The sequence below is a fragment of the Tinamus guttatus genome, unplaced genomic scaffold, assembly GCF_059628265.1.
Source record: "Tinamus guttatus ecotype Peru unplaced genomic scaffold, ASM5962826v1 Tinamus_guttatus_pri_ptg000007l, whole genome shotgun sequence".
Classification (NCBI taxonomy): domain Eukaryota; kingdom Metazoa; phylum Chordata; class Aves; order Tinamiformes; family Tinamidae; genus Tinamus; species Tinamus guttatus.
This window is the reverse complement of record NW_028288541.1, coordinates 1,266,378-1,281,842: the sequence shown is the minus strand read 5'-3', so window position 1 is coordinate 1,281,842 and position 15,465 is coordinate 1,266,378. Positions and strand designations below refer to the sequence as shown.

Below are 15,465 nucleotides of genomic sequence, written 5' to 3'. Positions count from 1 at the left end.
GTGTGACTGAGCAGCCTGACTTCCTTGTGCTGGCTTGGCAGCAGGCATGGGACACCCGAGCTCTTCTCCCTTTGGGGTACAAGCCCATTGCACATGGGGATCCTCTCCATGCCTGAAGCGGTTGACCCCTATGTCAGGAGCAGAACAGACAAGGCAAGAGAGATGGCCAGAAAAAACATCCTTGTTCAGGACAGTTCACAACAGTGATGAGAGGCAGCAGCTAATTCTGTGGGGACTTTTTAAAGTCCCCAAAGGCCTGTTCTAAGAGCTAAAATAACTCTTGAGTCACTTGAAAGTCCCGTGGACCTCGCTGACTGCCTTGCTGTAGTTTGTGCTACATCCCTTCCTGCTGGCCTCAAGTTGGAGATGGTGTGAGGTGCCTGACAGTGCTAAATAAGTCTAGGAGAAGGAAAAAAAAAAGCCGTTGTTTTGAGGTGCTTCCACCCCCAGGGTGACTTCATCTGATATATATTAGTACTGAGTGTAAAACAGTGTGTTAACTGGCTCATATCTAGAATGGAAGTGATAACTCGATGTTGTGGGTTACTCACCTGCTAGTCACAGGCCTTATAATGAATTAAACCTGATTGATGCAGATTGATACACGTGGGCTGTGTGCTGCTCATGAGTTTGGTGTCCACTTTGCACAGTCTGGCAGGTCCAGAGCCTATCAAGGCTCAATGTGAGAGCTCCCTGCTTCCACAGGCAGATGTGCATTCAGACATCAGCTATAGAGCTTTCAAGTACCACTTCTATCTCTTGACCTTCTTCCAAAAAGGAGTCTTGCCATGTGCAATAGTGAGCCAGGGTGTTGTACGGGGATTCACCATCCTAGGACATGGTGCAGCAGTGCACGTGCTTGTGACAAGCATTGCGCTGGTACTGCCAGTGCCTAGGAAAGGTCTTGGTGGGGGAAAGCATCACGTAGTTGCAACCATGGCTTCTCTGCACCCTTTCCCAGTGCATCCTGCTTTTTTGGTCATTTCTGCATCCTGCATATTAAAAGGACTTGGGAGCTAGCAGTGCTCTTGTTCCTGCTTGGTGACCCTCCAGTGGGCAAGAACAAGCCAGAGTCTGGGCATGGGTCCATGTTTGCTGGGAGTGAGGCAGGATGTTGGTTGAAAGGAGGTGTGGACCAAGGGGACAGTGAGTCTAGGTAAGGGTGAGTGCACCCAGGAGGGAATGGGAGGTGAAGCATGTCTCTGCTGGCTTGTCTCCCACCTAGGTTTGGACAGGAGGGCAAGTTGGTTGCCCTCCAGATCTCAGGCGGGCTCCCTGCCAGGCTCTGCCGTGCTGAAGAGGACGACTAGGGTGCACTCTCGATATTTTTTCAAGTGCCTTCAGGGCTCCAGAGTGCCTGGAGTGGCTGAGCTGGCCTGAGCCCTGGCGGTGAGGAAGTGTGTGATAGCTGACCGCAAAGGGAAGCCCCACCTTTTTGTACAATATTTACTTCCCCTCCTTGGGTCTCTCCCAGCTCTGTAAGTGCAGGGTGGCTGCGCTGGGCACTTCTCGCTTCTCCTTAGAAATGCTGCTCTTTCCCCACACTTGCGCCGCTCCCCTCTCTGCCCACGTGTGCCCCAGTCTGTGCAGCCTCTTGGGGGCAACTGGTTAAGAAACAGACCTGAGCAAAATAAATAATAATAAATTGTTCTGGAAGCAACATGAGCTGTTTTCTGGCATTTGGGCAGCAAGCCTGGTTGAAGATGGGTTTGTACCCTGTGGTAAAGATGTCGCCCTCTGTGCCGAGTAGTGTGTGAATTCAGCAAATGTTCAAAACCCAGGAACGAGCTGGGAAGCTCTATCTGAGAGGAGAGAGCATCATTTTCCATTTCTCTCTTCTTTCTTTTTTCTTACTCCATTATATGTTTTTTCCCCCTTTGTTCTCCTTCTCCCATTCAGCCTGTTTCTTGATACACAGTTACACTATCATGTAACCCACGCAGAACTGTCTGGCTGAGCTTACGGTATTTGTGCTGGGAGTTAATCCTCCGGTAAGCTCCTGCATAGGCTTTTCGAGCAGACAGATAAAATACAGAGCAGTGAGAGGGGTCAAAATTGGTCACTGCTCCTCCAGTGACAACATGCAAAATGTGACTTTGCTCCTGCTGCATTCCCCTGGGGGCAGCATCCAAATGGCTCTGGAAGTACATGTGAGCCCAGTGGGTGCATTTCTCAGAACAGCAGACCAGGGGCAGGTATGATTCTAGACCCATGGGTGACACATTTGCAATTAAAGCCGTATGAGCTCTCCTGCATTGGCAGGGGACCAGAGTGGGTGAGCTAATAGGGATTTCTCCTGTTCCTTGCTCTGCTGATTCAGTGCCTGTCTGGAAATGGTGCTGAGCCCCTGAGTCAACAGCTCCGGTTCATCCCCTTTCCCAGAGTATGATTTATTCCATAGGGATAAATGTCCATGATGCTGGGTGGACAATGTGAAAATGATCTTGTCCTTGGGGTGTGTTGGGTGCAGTTGCTCAGACACACAGAGCAGCGAGGGAGAAGCAGAGATGTCTCGGAGTGGGATGCAGCTGTGATGAGACATAAGCAGTGAGCTCTAGGCTGCCAACCACTCCTGGCTCCTCGGTGGAGGTGACCTATGCCATTGCAGCCAGTGTTGCCCCAACTCTGAGGACAGCCTGGTCCTAACTGGTTAAGAACGTTTCCTTTTAACCAAACCTTTCATCAGCTTCCTTTCCCTCACCTTGTGTGCCATGAGGGCACAAGAGGAGCTGAGTGATGAGAAAGCAACTATGGCAGCCAGTGTCTCTGGTTCAGCATTAATAGCCTATTGCTGGTGTTTGGCAACTGCAAACGAGGCAGGCACTGTGTTGCTGGCAGTGGCCTCTTTCTAAACTTGAGGAAAAGGTGCTGGATGGGGAAAGAAGGTCTACAGGTCCAACTGAAACAGCCCTCAGTCTTTCCCCATTTCCCTCCTCCTTCTGTGGCACTTAAGCTGATTGCTGAGCAATTCCTTGTATTTGACCAGGGCTAGTAGAATTTGGGGCAAGGATAAATGCGTATACAGGTTCATAACTGTTTGTTGCATTGTCTAAGAGCTTGGTCTGCAGTGCATTAGCTGGGCAGTTTTGCCATTGTTTCTGCAGGTACCGTGCCCATTTCTGGTCACTGGTGCTCGAGGGAGAAGACCTGGGTGTTGGAGATGTGAGGATAGGGCATGGCACCTGGTTAAAGGGGAGCTCTGATGTGTTTACTGCAGCAAGACAGGAGCACACTGAGCATGTCACCACAGAACAGAAACTTTCCACCAGAGCTTTTAGGTGGGATGCCGCAAAAAGTTTCCTAACTACTAGAACAAAGAGGTTTTGACAGGTTTCTAGTCCCTTAGTGAAAGAGGCTGAAATAAGCTGATTAAAGGCATGATACAAAATGGAGGGGGCAGAAAGGAGAGCATGTGCAGTGTTTTTCCGCCTAGGATCCAAGGACCTCACTAAAACACATCACCAGGAGCGCTGGGCCTTACACAGCATTCATCTTATATGCAAAGTTTCAGGCAAGTTTATGAAGCATAAATGCAGCTGCAAGTTTTCCATACTGATGCTGTGTATGTTAATAGTGGAGAGGAGCATGAACTGGAAGAACAGGAATGGTGCTGATATGGTGCGCTCCCAGCTTTCCCTGCCTTTATACTCAACCTGTTCTTTGTCTTGCAGGCTAAGAATAAAGAAACTGGTGCTTTAGCAGCTGCCAAGGTCATTGAAACCAAGAGCGAAGATGAACTGGAGGATTATATGGTGGAGATTGAAATTCTGGCGACTTGTGATCATCGACACATCGTCAAGCTGCTGGGAGCTTTTTACTGGGATGGCAAACTTTGGGTAAGAGCCCCTTGCTCTGTGTACAGCTGTACATTTCTCCCTTTGCAGAGGAAATGGCTAATTTTGGGTAAAGCAGCACCTCCGGAGCTGAGAGAAGTACCAATATAAGTTAGAAATGAGTCACAAGCTGCACTCTGCTCACTGCTTCAGTAATTCCTGGATTTTCCCTCCTCTCTGATGGGCACAAATCCTTCTAAATCAAGACCAGGGAAGCTCCGAAGATACTCATTGTGAAGAGAAAACTGGCGTTGTTGGATTTTTCAACACTACAAACTTAAATTAGAAAATTCTACACCTCTAAGGGTTCCTCTTCCCCACTCAGGCCCCCTTGTACAAGATCTCATAGGAGGGTAACCCTATTTTTTGATCCGTGTCTTATTTTTGGTTGCATGTCTGTTATGCTCAAGAAGCAAACAGTGAGAGGTTGGTGGTCCTCTTACCTCCACAAGTTTGTGGACGCCTGTCCTGGGAAAAGCCCCAGAAACAAAACGTAAGGGCGTTTTGTCACCTAAACACAAAATGTGACGTGGCAGCTCACTGCAGCAACTAGTTGTGCTGAGGCTGCCACAGCAGGCCAGCATCTCTCTCTTTGTCCAGGTATATCTTTTTCCCCTGCTCTTTTTTTTTTTTTTTCTTTTCCCTGTTAATTCCCAAGCATCAGAGGAAGGTTAGTGTGAAAGGACTAATGGGTTTGGAGGGGGTGAGGGCAACACCCCCCCCCTTGCATACTTGCCTCTCGCTAATGTGTGCACGGTTATTAAGATAGCAGAAAAGAGGTGACCATGAGGATCTTCAAGCTCTTTTTCTGTTTCCTCCTTGTTCTTTCAACCAGTTTGTCTGCTGCTTCTTGTAACTCTACTTGAGTAACTCAGCAGCCACCAAGGGCGTATTGGCAAGTCATGAAAGTGTTGAAATGCACTGTCAGCAGTTCTGTTTTTTTTTTTTTTTTTTCCCTTCCTCTTTTTAATACTCCAGATACCTTCGTAACCTCTTGGGTTAATCCTGCTAGAGCAAAAAAGGCCATTTCAGCTTTTGAGATTTGCGCTGGTAAGAGTGGAACCATCAGAGCCTGTCCCTGGGCCTGGCAGGGCTCTATGCCAGAGCAAGAACCGAGTTGTAGGTCTGTCACTGGAGCAACACAGTCTGCATCTATTTCATTCCTCAGTTTAGCAATGTTGGAAATACACTGTTTTACTGGACAACATTCAGCAGGCTTGTTTTGCAATGCCTACATGCGTCCATGCCCCTTTTGATTTAAAATGGCATTGATAAAGCCCATAACTTCTCTCTGACACCCCATTCGGAAGATTATAGTGTGCAGCACTGTGCATTTCTGTCAAGTTGTCCCATTGGGAAGCTAAAGAGTTGCTTGTTGTCTGGAAATGTAGTATTTGGATGGCTGCTAATCATGTGGGTGGTGTCTGGGTGCACTAAAGAACGAAAGTAAATAGGTGCTGGTCTAAGGAAGTGAAAGGAGACATGTTTGCTAAGAGGGGTTTGGACAGATTGTGGCTGCAGCAAAGCTAAACTTGACAAAATTATTGAGCCGAACGCTGGGGGAAAGATGGAACTGGGTGAAATTCCACCCTGTTCATCTCCTTCAGCCTCCTTGAGCTGTGCCTGATCTGCCTGTATGTTATTTCTTAGCCTGGTGTGTTCCCTCCAAAATGTCAGCTGCCTCCCCTTTCCCCTTCCACATCCTCCCTGCAATAGGAAGCTTTGCCTTCCTTCCTGTAGGGAAAATGCATTGCAGATCTCCTCTGCTCTGCTTTTGTCTGGAAAGTGCTTTGTAATGTCCTATGCTTGCTGCCCTGCTAAAATTAAAACAATCTCTTTGAAGCTGCTGGAACAAGAGGCTCCTGTACCGGAGTGTCCCGGGAGGGCAGACTTTACAGCCCCAGCCATTGCTTTGCGGGGAGGATCGTCCTCTTTATTTAATTATTGGACTGGCATTTGCATGTCATTGCTCAGGCTGTTCTTATTAATGTTCCAGTATTTTACTGGCTTTGAGAGAAGTAAATAAACCAGTGCATTTTACTTCAGGAAGGTTTCTAGTCTCTGCCTTTCAGCTTTTCACCCCAAATTTAAAGCTCCTGCTTTTAAATTGCCAGCACTGTTGGGGAAAATTAGCATCCAACTATAAACCCAGCTTTTCATTATCATGTTCACCTTTCTGCCTGTCCCACGCTGCTTTCTGTCCATATAGTTATTCTCACCAGCAAGAACTGGCATGCTGGATGGGGGGACCCCCAGCATCACGTGGTAGCAAGCGGATAGGCTGGCGAGAGGGCAGGATGCATCCAGGCTCCTGGGCAGTGGAGCTCCTGGCTCTAAATGTGTGGCTTGTGCCATGGGCTGATAGTGTTGAGAGGGGCTCTGGCTCAAACGGAGCCTCTTGTCTGTTCTTGGACTAACAAGGAAAATATGTGTGGAAACCTGGCCTGCTGCAGAGGCCTCCTTGTCCCTGTGAGCGGCACGAAGCCCCTGTGCTTAAGGGTGGGCATTTGGCTTCCCCCCTGGGTAACCAGAAGATATGTGATATTTATGGAGCAAAAACCAATCTGTGCAAAGGGAAGTGGCTTATCCCAGGGCAGCTTTATTTGAACGCACAGGGATGGAAGCATAAAACACAACAAATTCCTTCTTGCTCTTGTACCTGATCCATAGAAAGCTGAAGGAAAAGAAATCTAACTCTCATGCAGTGTAGAGCAGAAACCAACTGCAAGCCCCAAGCTGGGCTTGGAGCACCCTAGTGAGTCTTCTGGAATAGAACTGGCGAGATGACAGCCTCTAGCATGAAATTCCTAAGTGTATAAATACATTGCAGGGATGATGTGTCCTGAGCCAGCAGGCGCTATCTTGTTTCGTTTTCTCCTTCCCGTCTTTTCTTCTTTGCTTGTGGCAGAGGCTAAGCAGTCTCGGGTTGGTTGAAAGCAGCCCAGCGAGGCTTGCAAAACTGCAATGCTGGGAGCTCTCATGATTTTATTTTATTTGTATTATAAGCCCTGTGGCATTTGATGTTCTTTTGCATAAATCCCAGCTGCTGGAAACAGGGGCACCAAATAAAAGCTGAGAAACTCATGCTATTATTTAAAAAAAAAAAAAAAAAAAGTCTGGTTTAAGCCCTTGTGGCTGGGTCACATTTTTAAGTTGTTTTCTGAAGTGTGATGTAGGACTTGGGTGCACAAAGGCAACCATCCCCCCTCACCCATTATATGTGCCATTTTAAAAATAGACTTTTTAAAGCTGATTTATGATTGAGCAATGGGACTAAGGTACAGGTTTTGTGCGTCTGGAATCAACCATGCTAAAAATTGTTCTGATTTTAAGTGGGAAGGAAATAGAGCAGACCTTGAATATTGTACCCCTCTTGAGGCTTATGGGGCTTTTTTTCTTTCTTTCTTTCTTTTCCTTCCAGCAGAATAGCAAAAATACTCAGAGCTTCCAAAGGAAGGAACCTTTGATCCCTGGCTTTTAATTGTCTCTGCAGCTTTTGACTGTGTCGTCTTGCAGACAGAGAAGAGTGATAAAATGACCAGGGCAGGCAATTCTCATTGGCACTGATGCCTTTGGCACAGCATTGGGTCGCTGTCAGCACTCCTGGGAGAGAGGTCTTTCACTCTTGATCTGAATGTGTTTTCACTGTCATAAACTCCCAGGAGCCTCTTCTGCAGTCTGGCTTTTTTGCAGGAGATCCCTGCTCTGCAGGAGGCAGCGGGTGTCCCCACTGAGAATCTGCTCCTGAATCCACCCCCGCATCCCTATGATTCTTGGGGAAACTGCTGGAAATGCTGCTTGGCCTCAGGTGTTTAATATTTGACTCCTCCAGCAGTTATACAAGATTTCTAGCTAAGCATTGGGATTTTTCTCCCCTTTTCTATAAACTTTGGTTGCCATAGCAAATGGATTTTCAAATAAACAGGCATTTCCTGGAGATCAAAGCAAAAATCATTGCGCTGTGCAGGTAACCCTTCCTTGCCAGGGCACTTTGGGGATGGTTAATTTAATCAGCTTAGAGTTTCTTCTTGCTGGCCTGCTCTGTGGGTATGTGAGCAACTCGAACAGCTTGCAGATAGGCATTGGCTTTGTACCTACCTTATAGGAGCATTTTGCATTCTCTGTGGGCAGGCCCTGACCTGTTTAGCCAGGGACTTTTTGGATTGCTGCACCTTTGATATGGATTTTTGACTGCAGTCTTGGACATTCTTGAAAATCCTGTATTATACAGTAATGAACATTTCTTTGTGCTGCACTGCATAAAGCATCGGTAGCTTTTAATTGTTTTAAATTGAAATATTCTTCTTTGAAAACAAAAACAACAAAAAACTGATAACAGTATCAGATTTTCTAAGGTTTGGGTTTTTGGGGGTTGTTTTTTAAGCAAAAAGAGGCTGTTAACTTCAGGCTGCAGAGCAGCAGAGATGTCTTGTACTCCAAGCAGCCTGAGCCCTGGCTTGAGGTGCTCAGTGGGCTGCATGTGCATGGACACTATGTCAGAGTGGCTTTCTCCAGGATTTTCAGGCATCTGTCCTTGAGACAGATATCCTTGAGTCACAAAGACTCACTCTTTGTGAGTCTTTAAAATTTCACTTGGCAGGAATGCTGCAGTCTGAACTGGTCCTTCGTGCTCGGCCTCATACTTGGGAAATTGCGTGCCAAATTCCTCCCAATGGCGCTTGAACAGGCGCCTGCAGCATGCACGGGTCAAGCCGCGTATAGCGCTTGAATGTAGCAGCAGAGCCCCCAAACGTGGCTCTGCTCTTGAGCTCCTCGAGGCCACCGCAGAGCAATGCTGGTGTTGGCCAAGCTGTATCTCATCGCAGAAAAACGAAGCAACCCTGAGCCTGGAAACTTTGTGAAATAGCTGCAAGCCTTCCCTTTTACCTTCTCCCAGTTATGGGTGCTTAAATGAACGCTCAATTTAGCCTCCCAGGGTCTCTGGATGCACAGAACATGGGGCAACGCTTTGCTGGGTGGCCTCTCGGGTTTCTTGCTGGGCTGATGTCTGAAGTCCCCCCAGTGCCTTAGAAACTGAGAGGAACTGTCAAAGGGCCACAGTGATTTTGCAGAGGGTGGATAGGCAGGGAGCAGATGTGTGCAGTCACCCCTCAACCAAGACATCCCACTGCCCCAGCACGTTGAGAGAGCTGCAGGGACCTTGCTGCATCCTCTCCTGCCTGTTAGGATGAGCCATGTGCTGCATAGCACAGTACTGAGAGGTGCCAGGCATGGCAAGAGCCATCTAGCCCAGTGGTTTCTAGGATGCATCTCTGACTGACAAGGGTCAGGCAATTCACTTAAAGTAGCATAAATTGCCCTGCATGAGTGTTTCCTGCTGCTGAGTCTGTGGTTGCCAAGACCTTGAGACTGTGCCTTCAGCAGCTGGGATTCTGCAGACCATGGACATCATCTGCCTGTCGAGTGTCCCTGAGGCATCCCCACTCCCCTCCTCTGCTTCTGGGTATCTTCCCAGAGCATCTCACATCTGTGCTTCTCCTTTACCCACGTGTTTATGGTCTTCTCCGAAGACATGAAGGCTAAGGTGGTCTCCTGGTCTCCTTGCTCTCCAACAGCTGGTCAGGGGATTCCACAGGGGTAATGACCATGGGGACAACCTACCCACTCTCTTGTGTACATGAGCTCTAGCTCCCAGCAAGTCTCTGCAAATCATGTTCTGGGTAAAATTAGGACCTTCCCATAAAGCAAAGATTGAAATTGAGTGATTTTGATCAACCACCAAAAATGACTTATGCATCAGGCAAATTACCATAGCAAAGCCAAGTTCAAGAGTGCTTCTACAGGTAGCAACATGACAATACAAAAAATAAAAGAAGCTTTTGTATATCATTCTTTAAACAGGATAACATTACTAAATAAACTTTATTGAAGCAAGAATAATAGCTTGTGATTACATAACCTTGTCATCTGTAAACTGTGGAATGCTTTTATAAAAGAGACCAAGTGTCATTATCGCAGTTAGTAGTGGAGGAACTGAGACAGACAATAATTTGCCTAAAGTTGCCCTGCAGGTAGATGGTACCTGGGAATTAGACTTACCCACTGAGTCCCAGTACAGGGTTGTAACCATTAGAGTATTATGAAGAACCTATAAGCAAATTAGTTTTCAGAGCATTAAAAAAGCTTTATTTAGAAATGAATTGCAATAAGCCGTGCTCCCCTTTGGCTAGCTTAGCAAGGGAAATGCTAAGGAACTAGGTTTGCATATAAATGAATATTTATGAACTACCTCTAAATGGTAGACAGTGCCTTGAAACCTGTCTTCAGTCTATGCCCTAGAACAAGTGATGGATTACAGTTTTGGAGCTCTCCTTTGTCTTCAGCTATAGCCTGAAAAATTTTATTAGGGATGGAGGAATGTCACTCTGCCGGCTATACAACTCTGGGTCAGGTCCCTTTGGCTTCAGAGCATTTTACTGAAACAGAACAGAGGGGATAAGTGGAAATATGTTTTTTCTTACATGATGGATCTAGGAACCATGTGTTGTGGCCTTGAGGGCAATCCCAAAAAGAAATTGTTTCTAGGGAGATGCCAGGCAAAGGTAAAACTGCGACATCCTTCGCTGCTTTGGCTGGGGTTTTGAGGCAGTCCAGGTTGGTGAATCTTCCTGTCAGAGGAGCAACTTGTCTGTTCTCAGGCCCTTTGCTGTACTGAAATGGACTTTCTGCTGCCTTTTGAGTGATAAGTGCTCTTGGTGAGCTGAACGGCTGCTGGATGCTGATGAACTTTGTGGCAGAGGGGGGCCCTGGTCTTGGGCATCTCAAGAGTGATAGCTTTGTCCCATGCAGAGCTCTGTTGCCGCAAGGTGTTTCTGGCCGCTACAGTGAAGGGGAGTGCTGGGTGCCCACCACCTGTCCCTCCTCTGCGTGGGGCAGCAAGCACCCTAGGCCAACCTCAAAGTGACTGGAACCAGACCCGGCCTTGCAGCACAAGCTACTCGTTCCCGAAGGGATAGCTCATAGCAGTGCCTATGCCCGGCCCCTTAACCCTTCCTATGGTAGCCAGTATCCCAGGAACAGCCTTTTAGCTCTTGCCTGCTGAGTGCCCTGGGTGATTCAAGGGATGTTTTTCCATTCAAACCCAGCTGGTTAACCAAAGCAGTTTTGACTTTTCTGCCAGAATTTCAGAAGGAATGGGAGTATTTCTACCAACCTGTGGGATGTGAGTGCAAGGAAATATTTTGTCACCTCAGAGTGGCTTAGGTGTGAAAAGCTCATTTTCAGTCTTCCTGTGACCACTGGGGAGCTCTGCATTTGAAGAGGTGTGTGGCGTTACATGACGTTGTTCTTAAAACAGTTGTCCTGCTGTGAAACTGCAAAACACTTGGATTCTCTTGTTTGCTGTCCTGCATCTTCTTTCTCTCACTGGTTAAGGGGACAGAACTTTTATTTATTTCAAGCATTTTTTTCTCTGTAGGTTATTTTGTTCAGAAGAGGAGGAGGGGAAAAAAAAAGGAGAGAGATTTATTATATTTAAAGTTTCTGAATGGTGTCCTTGTCTGTAAGGAAAATTGGCAAGCTTGGCGTGCTCCCTTACAGAGAGCTAATTATTTCCCTTCCACCTACAGAATACTTGCCCTGTCAGGCAAGCTGTTGACATTTGTCCTCTCCTCGGGTAGCAGTGAGGGCTTCTGTATTGTTTTATGGCAGAACATACCCGTGCCAAGGGCCTGTCGCAGACACGGAGGAGTGTGGAGCTGCTGCTGGTTGCTCCTCAGAACTGCCTCTTGCGTTGGTTGGTGCCAAATTGACCCTGCAGGCTCCACGAATAAGCCACTTAGCAAGGACTGTGTGGATCCTCGGCAGTTCTGGGGTGGTTATGAGTGGTAGTTGGACCTTGTACTGGTACAGGGGGTTGCCCTGTTTTCATCCCACAGTCAAAGCTTTCAGAGATGCCCAGCCTTGCTTTGGACCAGCCCATTTCCTTCTTCCTCCCAACACTTCAGCGCGTGTTGGGTGAAGTGTTGAGTAGGAGAGCAATGAGGAGGGTGCCAAGTTTCGTCGGCATAGGAATGTGACCCACCTCCTCGCTCCACTTTGTAACGTAAACTTAATCCTTGGACTTCAGACGGAGCAGAGCGTGCTGGCCGAAATAGCAGGGACACCTCGACACGGTTGCAAAGAAAACTTTGCTGATGTGTGCAACTCTTGAGGCAAAGGAGAGAGTAGATCTAACTAAATGATATTTAAAAAGCAAGACGGTGCTCTCCACAGACAGTTCTTGTCTTGTGCTTGGTCTTGTTCTAGGGAGGGAAGAGACAAAATCTAGATATGGGGCACTGAGCATAGTTTGCAGCCAGACTGAGTCAATATGCTAAGTGCTGTTCCCTGTTGTGTAAGCCACTTCTGGGAGGGTCCATCTTATATTACATGCCTGATCTGCTCTTAAGGATGGCAGAACGGCATAACTTCAGAGCTTAAGTTCGGCTGTCGAACAGACTGAGCAAAGGACGTGTTTCTTGACTATGACTAAATGCAGTTTCTGTGCCTAAATATTTGTGTTCTTTCCATCCACAGAGGACAGCTCCATCGCATGGGGTTGTTTCAGTCAGAAGGCCAGGCCCCTTTCTTGGGATTTAGGGGTATAAGTCCAAAATCTGTGCTGGAACCTGAAGATCTGCTATCCTCAGCTGATCAGCTCTGCATGGAGGGACAGCGAGTGCCCGGGGGAAGGAGCTGCAATCAGGCTGACTGTAGAGCCCACACTCAGCTGCTTCTCCAGGTGCTGGTCAAAGGGCAATAGCTCTGGTCACCTCAGTGCTAGATATGCTGATGTTGTGTCAATCTCTGGCTCTAACAAGGCTCACTCAGTGCCAGGTCTATCGAAACTGATAGGTGTAGTTGGATACGGGCTGTTCTGTTTACTTGCAACATGGAGAGGGCCTGGCTCCCCTCCCAAACAGGTTGCGGAGGCTGTGCTGGGATCTTGTGTTCACGTGTAGCTTGCCGCCCAGGTCCTGTGTGCTCTTTGGGTAGAGTCTGAAGGCCAGATATGATGGCCTTTTTTTTTTTTTTTTTTTTTCCTGTGTGGGCTTGGGCAAGGGGTCACCCGTGTTCTTTTTGTTCCACTACATATTCCTTGCAGCAACAGTGCACCAGGGACTTTTCCTCCCTTTGCGCCTTGAGCAGAGCTCAATGTCCCCTCCAGAAAGTTCTGGTGCTTGGCTGACTTCTGTTGGTGCTGCAGTAAAGTGAAAAATTTGAGAACAGATCTTGCTGATGATGTGTCTTTTCTTTTCCTTGTTGGATGTCTTATTGGGCTGAGAAATAGTCAGCCAAGCTGGGTGACCCTGATGTTCAAAACACTTGATCAGAAAGCTGGAATTCACTAGCTCATGAAATGATTGCAGGTGGTAGTGAAGTAGTACATTTTCTGTTCCTCCTGGACTTTTCACTTCTGTTTCTAGAAGATTCTTTTCTAAACTGAACCTGCCTCCTCTGCCTCTGAGTCAAGACCAATGGGCCCTAGGAATTGCCTGTGCTCTCTGCTCTCTGTCCTTCCTTGAGCATACAGAAAAGACTTCCTTGTCCTCTCTGCATGATCTAACGGGTGGGAAGCAAGATGTGCCTTACCATTCCTTCCCCTTACCTTGATGGAAACAGGTCTAGACCATTTCCTCTTCACTTCCCCCCTGCCTAGAGAGCGATGCCAGTGTTGACTGTACAAGGAGCCTTCAGGAAATGTGGTCCTTCCCTGGGCTCATCATACTGAAGGCAGACTCTATCCCGCACCTAAGCCAGGAAATGTTTTGGGTGGGTTGGGATGGTTCACACAGGGGATGATGTTCCAGGGCTGGCTCTCACGGAGCCCTTCAGAGCAGGACTAGAATTCTGCAGCAGGAACTGGCTTGACGCGTGTCCCCACCACCCCTGTGTCCTGAGCACCAGGGCTCAGAGCGCTGGGTTTGGGGGGGCAGCGGGAGGGTGCAGCCGCAGAGGCAGCGGCTCTTGCTCAATGCAGCTGTCTGCTGAAATCCAGGCAGGGCTGCGTGGCTTGTGGTTTTTGCCCGAGGTGCTGCTGCTGAGGAGTGTCTCTTCTGCCTCATTTCTAGCCCTCCAGCCACCAGTTTTGTTGTGGCGGGAGGAGGTTGCCGGCTTCTCTCTCTGGGCAATCCCCATGTAGAAAAATTGGGGCTGCTCCCTTTTTGCAGCTTTGTGAAAATAAAGGGAGCAGGATTTCCTTCCGTTTCTTTTCATCCCCTAGAGCGTGATAGACATAGACCATGACTGGGAAAGGTTGGCGCTCCAGTAACAAGCAAAAGAGAAGTCCAGAGACACTGCAACGGGAGCCAGGGTTCCCTTGCTCCCATGCATGGCTGTTGGCTCTGAGCTGAGCCTGGCACAGCAGCAGTGTCACCAGCAGCACGAGCACATGGGGTCTCCCTGGACACCTCTCTTGAGGGAGGAGTTGAACAGGATGGAGATGTCCAACCTGTGTCACTCATAGATCCCAGGGGAACCTCAGTGCCCTGGGGGCCTGTTTGCAGGAGTCACCATGGTGTGTTCCGAGCTCTCCCCCTCCTTAGTCAGAGCAGCTCATCTGCTGCTTCTGCAGCGCCAGGAGCTCTCGAGGGCAGCCCAGGTCCCCAGCCCGCTCACTTTTTTTTTTTTGGTTTGTGTGCATTTCCCTTTGTTGCGTTTTTGCTGAGTGTGAATGATTCCTTCTGATGCAGCCTGCCCTCCCCTCCTCCTTTGCAGCCGTCTCTGAATCCCAGGACTTGTTGCCATTTGCTCTTGTTTCTTCTGCTTTTCCTGTAAATGGGTGTGAGGCGCAGGGAGTGACCAGCCACCCTGCTGCCACCAGTCTGTCTCCTGTGCCACATGGGGCCGCATGATGCCGCAGGGTTGAGCAAAGAAAACCCTCAGCTGCTGATCAGGAGGGGAAATTGCTGAAGGGCTTTGGCTGCTGAGCGAGCTCAGGGCTGGGCAGGCACGGGGGTCCTGGAGAGGCAGTGCCGGGGACATGGGAGGCACAGGAAGCGGTGCCATGGGAGAGGATCTCATGTTGCGGCGCGGTTGCCTGCACGTCCTGGAAGGTACAAACTGTGCTAACGGCCTCAAGGCCCCGAAGCGCCACGGCCACCCCAAAGTCAGAGGGGCCCCTGCAAAGGTCGGGTACCCGAGTGCTAAAGCAGCGTCACGGCAGCACAAGCTGGTGGCAGCAGCGCAAGCATGGCCAAGCGCGCCCTAGCACTGCAAGGTCCCGCTGCGCTCGTGGGAAAGGCTCGATGCCGAGAAGCGGCCCCCGGCATTCCCAGCACGTTGCTCTTTGGCCAGAGCAGGGATTTTGGCAGCGCCATAGCCCAGGGAAGGGTTCACGAGCCACTGCCCTCTGAAATGCCGATTGGATGAGTAAAGAGCCATGCTGAGGGTGCGTCCTCCTTAAATTGTACTTTAATTGCAAATCTCAGTTAAAGTTCAGGGACATCAGCTGTTCCACCCCAGGGCACTGTTCAATGCTGGGTAAAATACCTTTCAAGATAATCTTTTGTTTATCTGTATATCCCTCTCTCTATATAACTATTTATTTAAATGTTTTGGAAAGTTCTAGGGATTTAAACATATCCCGGGCAGATGCAGCTCTGCCCAGAGTGGGAGAAGGGTGCAGGCT

General features: G+C 48.6%; 1 protein-coding gene across 1 annotated transcript in view; it reads left to right on the top strand.

Moving 5' to 3' along the window:
- STK10 (serine/threonine kinase 10) overlaps positions 1–15,465 on the top strand; it is a 47,956-nt gene that overhangs the window by 9,690 nt on the left and 22,801 nt on the right. The window contains exon 2 of the mRNA XM_088521484.1: positions 3,672–3,836. Within this exon, the coding sequence (XP_088377610.1) occupies positions 3,672–3,836 (165 nt within the window). The remainder of the gene's footprint in view (positions 1–3,671; positions 3,837–15,465) is intronic.